This window comes from Cyprinodon variegatus, unplaced genomic scaffold, assembly GCF_000732505.1.
Source record: "Cyprinodon variegatus isolate N-32 unplaced genomic scaffold, C_variegatus-1.0 Scaffold1436, whole genome shotgun sequence".
Taxonomy (NCBI): Eukaryota; Metazoa; Chordata; class Actinopteri; order Cyprinodontiformes; family Cyprinodontidae; genus Cyprinodon; species Cyprinodon variegatus.
Window position 1 is genome coordinate 10,045 of NW_015151889.1, and position 4,351 is coordinate 14,395.

General features: G+C 36.9%; 1 protein-coding gene across 1 annotated transcript in view; it reads left to right on the plus strand.

The window, feature by feature from the left end:
• Positions 1–4,351, plus strand: part of LOC107103378 (collagen alpha-1(X) chain-like) — a 16,777-nt gene that overhangs the window by 425 nt on the left and 12,001 nt on the right. Inside the window, exons 2-3 of the mRNA XM_015403070.1 lie at positions 780–954; positions 2,864–3,040. Of these exons, the coding sequence (XP_015258556.1) occupies positions 792–954; positions 2,864–3,040 (340 nt within the window). The 5' untranslated portion in view covers positions 780–791. The remainder of the gene's footprint in view (positions 1–779; positions 955–2,863; positions 3,041–4,351) is intronic.

A 4,351-nucleotide genomic window follows, 5' to 3' on the forward strand; every position in this document is an offset into this window, starting at 1 on the left:
TTTAAGAAAAAAATGACTTATCTAGATTTCTTTTTTTACAGTGCAGGATTAGTTCATTTTACATCAAAAAATACATTTTTCTCAATTTTAAAGAGTAACATTTCTGTATGTTTGCTTATTTGCTTTCTTTCTAACAGGAATTCTAATTCTATTTTAGCAAAAAATGACTTTTTGGGTGATAATTTAGGAAAGACTTTGTACTTGTTAGTGTTTAATCATTACACTGCACAAACAATCTAAAAAGAAGTAAAAAAGTCTTAGATTAAGTGTTTTTACCCTTAATTTGAGCAGGTAAATGCAATAGTTTGCTTATGGAATGAATGTTTTTAGTCTTAAAATAAGATAATTAGATGATATGCACTTGAAATGAGATAATGCAATTGTGTTTTCTTATTTTAAATCTAAATGGTCTTGTTCCATTGGTAAAATGTCTCTTTTATCTCCTCAATCCAAGAACAAATGCACTTATTTTAAGAAAAAATGACTTATCTAGATTTGGATTTTTTCCAGTGTATAAACTGATGTTTTTGCAGCTCACATCAACTGTATTGGTCCTGAATCATAGGTTAGGTAAAAACATGATGGATGTTTATGCTTCTGTTCTTCACCAGTTTTATCTTTAAGTTTTTATAGAAATGATTTTTAAAAATTTCACTTTCACAGGAAATTAAAACGTTTTATTCTCCTTCATGCTTCTTCTTGATATCATCTGTTTGTCTCTAATCATCGTCATCATCTCCAGCTCAGTGTTTCTCCTTCTTTGGTTTTCTTTTCTGCAGCGTTTTCAGGCCATGGGAGCTTATGTTGGATTCGCAGTTCTGTTCGGCGTGGCTTCGTTGCTGTCGGCCGTCGAATGCAATGTGAACTGTAAGGGGCTGGATGGTCGTCCGGGAGAAGGAGGATCTGGTGGACGTGATGGATTGCCTGGGATGAAAGGGCAGAAGGGAGAGCCAGGTAACATCCTTCTGCATGTTTACAGATCTATGGAGTAAATTCCATTTCCGTTATAATCGCAAAGAACGCATTTTGCAATCAATGCAAAAAAGTTTCCAGAGAAACTTTGAAGTTTGCTTTTATTTTTTTATATATACATTTTTATTTTTTGAATAACATTGTATAAGACATTATACTTTCATTCCTGTTTTTTCAAACTTTCATTTATTAAATTTAGTTTTTTCAAATTTCTAATTTTCAGATCCCGTATCTTTTTACCATTTTTAAGTTACAGCCCGTTAACAACTCTTGACCAATAAAAATGTTGCTAACGTCCAGCAGACCAATAGAAATGCATCTTCGCTCCTCCCACAGCAGGAAAGCCCGCCCCCAGAAGGGAAGATAATAATGTGATCTGGAAAAAACAATTGGTAAAGAAAGAAAATCATAAATTTCTATTTCAAAAATACAAATTTGAAAAAAAAAAAACATTTTGAAACATAAATTGATAAAAAGATTGAAAAATGTGTAAAACATTTGAATATAGAAAATATATTCTGTTTTAAAAGAAAACATTTTTTTTTTATTGAGAAGTTTATTAGAGTCCAATTTCTGGATAGCCTTTTTATCACATTTCCATTTAAAATTATGCTCTTTTCTTGCATCAATAATAGAACTAAATTCCCTCCAAACAGAATAAGATGGTTCTGCTTATTTGATTTTATGATGCGCTGTTATGAAGATTGGGCTCTTATGTGACTTTATGAATTTATTCCACCTCTCTTTAAACAAATTGCTGAACCAAACTGCTCCAAGTTGAGACTTTAACCATTTTTTAAAAGCAGCAAATGTCTTTTGCAAATGTATCTGAGCCCCATGATCTGCAGAGGGGAGCAGATTCCCTTTTGTCTCTACTCCCCCATGTGTGAACTGTAAAAACGCAGTTTTTTAGTTAGCTGGTCTCTCTTTGCTGCGCTTAGGTGTGAATAGGGGTTCATAGTTGTCTGACCTGTGTTGCCCAGTGCTTTAACTTCTCCCAGTGACAAATGTTGGAGAAGAAATGCATCTAAGAGTTGCAGGAAACTAAAGAGCGTACAGTAGCAGCCATTCAAAATGTCCCTTCCCATTCAAATGGAAGCCAACTTAAAGCCACTGGAGCGACCCCGTCTCTTTCTCATAGGTGTGGATATTTGTTTACTCTGACTCTCTCTGAATTACAGGGTCTGACCAGTAGAAGGCGCTTCTCTTTAGATCTTAATGTCCACAAATCATGACAGAAAGAATATTTTCGTACAAAGATTGATGTTTAAAAAAGAATTGTAAGGAATCAGCCAAGGACCCATCCAGGAAAGTAGGGAAATTCTGAATGGCTACTACTGTACAATCCGAGCTGCAAAAACATCTGCATCATCGATACTCTGTGCGGCTTTTCTCCCATTTTGATCGCAGTGTTCAGGAAAACCCCACAATTCACAAGGAAGTAGAAAATACAGCTGTTTACTACGCTATCAAGGCCTCTTCATGCCATCCAAGAGCGATAGTCATTTCTTCCCTTGAGTTTTTCCACCATCTGTCCGTAGGGGTGTGTTTATGAGCTGATTTACAAGATCTCCAAACGTTTACAATTGCGAATTCTCGCCAGTAGGAGCAGAAATCCTGGATGTTGCGTAGAAACCTCTAATGTTTGCGCAGACATTGTGTCCAGAACAAACCAAGCTTAAATTCCCAGGAAAAGACTTGTTCAACGCTGCTGTAGATAACAAATAAAGCTAAAAATTGTTGCAGTTTTCAGGCTGTGCCCTTTAGGAGGTTTTAGAGAGTAAAAGAACAAATTACTTGATGACTAAAAATGATCATAAATGCAAAGTTTGATGTGATTGTTTTAATTTTCGCATTAAAATTGTCTTCATTGGTTTGATTTTGTCCTCAGCTCACAGGTTGGATGGCCCAGAAGACCCAGTCATCCTGCTAAGACTGAAAGGGGACAAAGGGGACCCGGGGCCACCAGGGCCAATTGGTCCTAAAGGTTACCCCGGTGAAGTAGGAGCACCAGGAAAGGACGGTCTGCCTGGCCCTCCTGGGCAAGCTGGGGGAAACGTTGACTCCGGTAAACAGGGACAGTATCCTCACCAGTCCACTGCATAGTGATACTGGGGACAGACAGACTGTTCAAACTCAGTGTGACTTACAGAAATATGGAGTAAGATAACGGTCAATAAAAGGTAAGCACAGGTGTCTGCATTTTTAAAAGAAAGTCAGTACAACTGAATAAATTTAGGATTTGTATTTGTTCCTCATTGTCAGGTTTTCATCAGTAAAAATACAATACAAAAATACATGTTACATAGGTACAATTTTACAAAGATACAAAAATATTATTAATCACAAATTTACAAGACGAAGAAAAAATCACAAATTTACGAGTCCAAAACGCAAACTGCTATTACGAGTCACATTTACGAGTACAGAGCTCTGATAAAGCTGTTATTCTCCTGACCAGGATTCATTGTGAGTGCAAAGCAAGCCGGCTGCTCCGTGCTCAGAGGAAAAAGGCGCCAAACAGTGGTGAAAATTGGAAGTTCAGTTTAATATAATCCAAGTCTGTGAATAGTTCCGTCTGAAATGAATGAAAATAGTTGTTTTAATGGTTATTGAGTCAGATATGTGGCGGTAATGTTTGGTTTATCTAAAGGTTTTATCTATCCCTGTGTAAATGGGTTTGGCTGTAATTTAAGCTCAGATTCTAATATCTCTGCAGGGCGGGGGACTATAAATCTGATATCTAAGATGCCCGTACCACTGTTGAAGCTCCTCAGCAATGTTATTAGCACCCAGAACTCCAGTGAGAAGTTCAGTATCCATTCTTTGCCTGCTTTGTCTGTCAATTGTCATGGTTGCTAGGTGACAGAGCATACTGGTGATAAAAGCCAGAGAAGGATGAAACTATTTGAATAAATGGCCAAAAGTCTTCCGGCATCCTTATTTTCACAGACCTCCAAGGACGCAGTCCGGGTAGAACGAGGCTTTGGAGGCAGCAGCTGCTAAAATGGAACACATCCACAATAACATATCTTTGCTGAATCTTTGTTTTGAATACTCATGCTCAGTGTAATGTTAGATTTATGGTCCCTTCTGTCATCGTCTTCCTCCTCTTCAGATGCACTACCACCAACTCAAGAAGTGTAAGAGCTTCATTAGGGGTTGGAGAATCCCACCTGTACATTTATAATTCGTTATTCCATTTTTTGCAAAGTTGTAACTTTAAGCAGGTATTTTACAGATGAAAATCTGATCTCAAGTATCTGTCTTGACAACAGGGAACAAATACAAATCCTACATTAACTGACATTATCGACTTACAGTTACAAATTAAGACAATTATGCATGTGATTTTTTTTGGACAGTTATCTTACTCCAT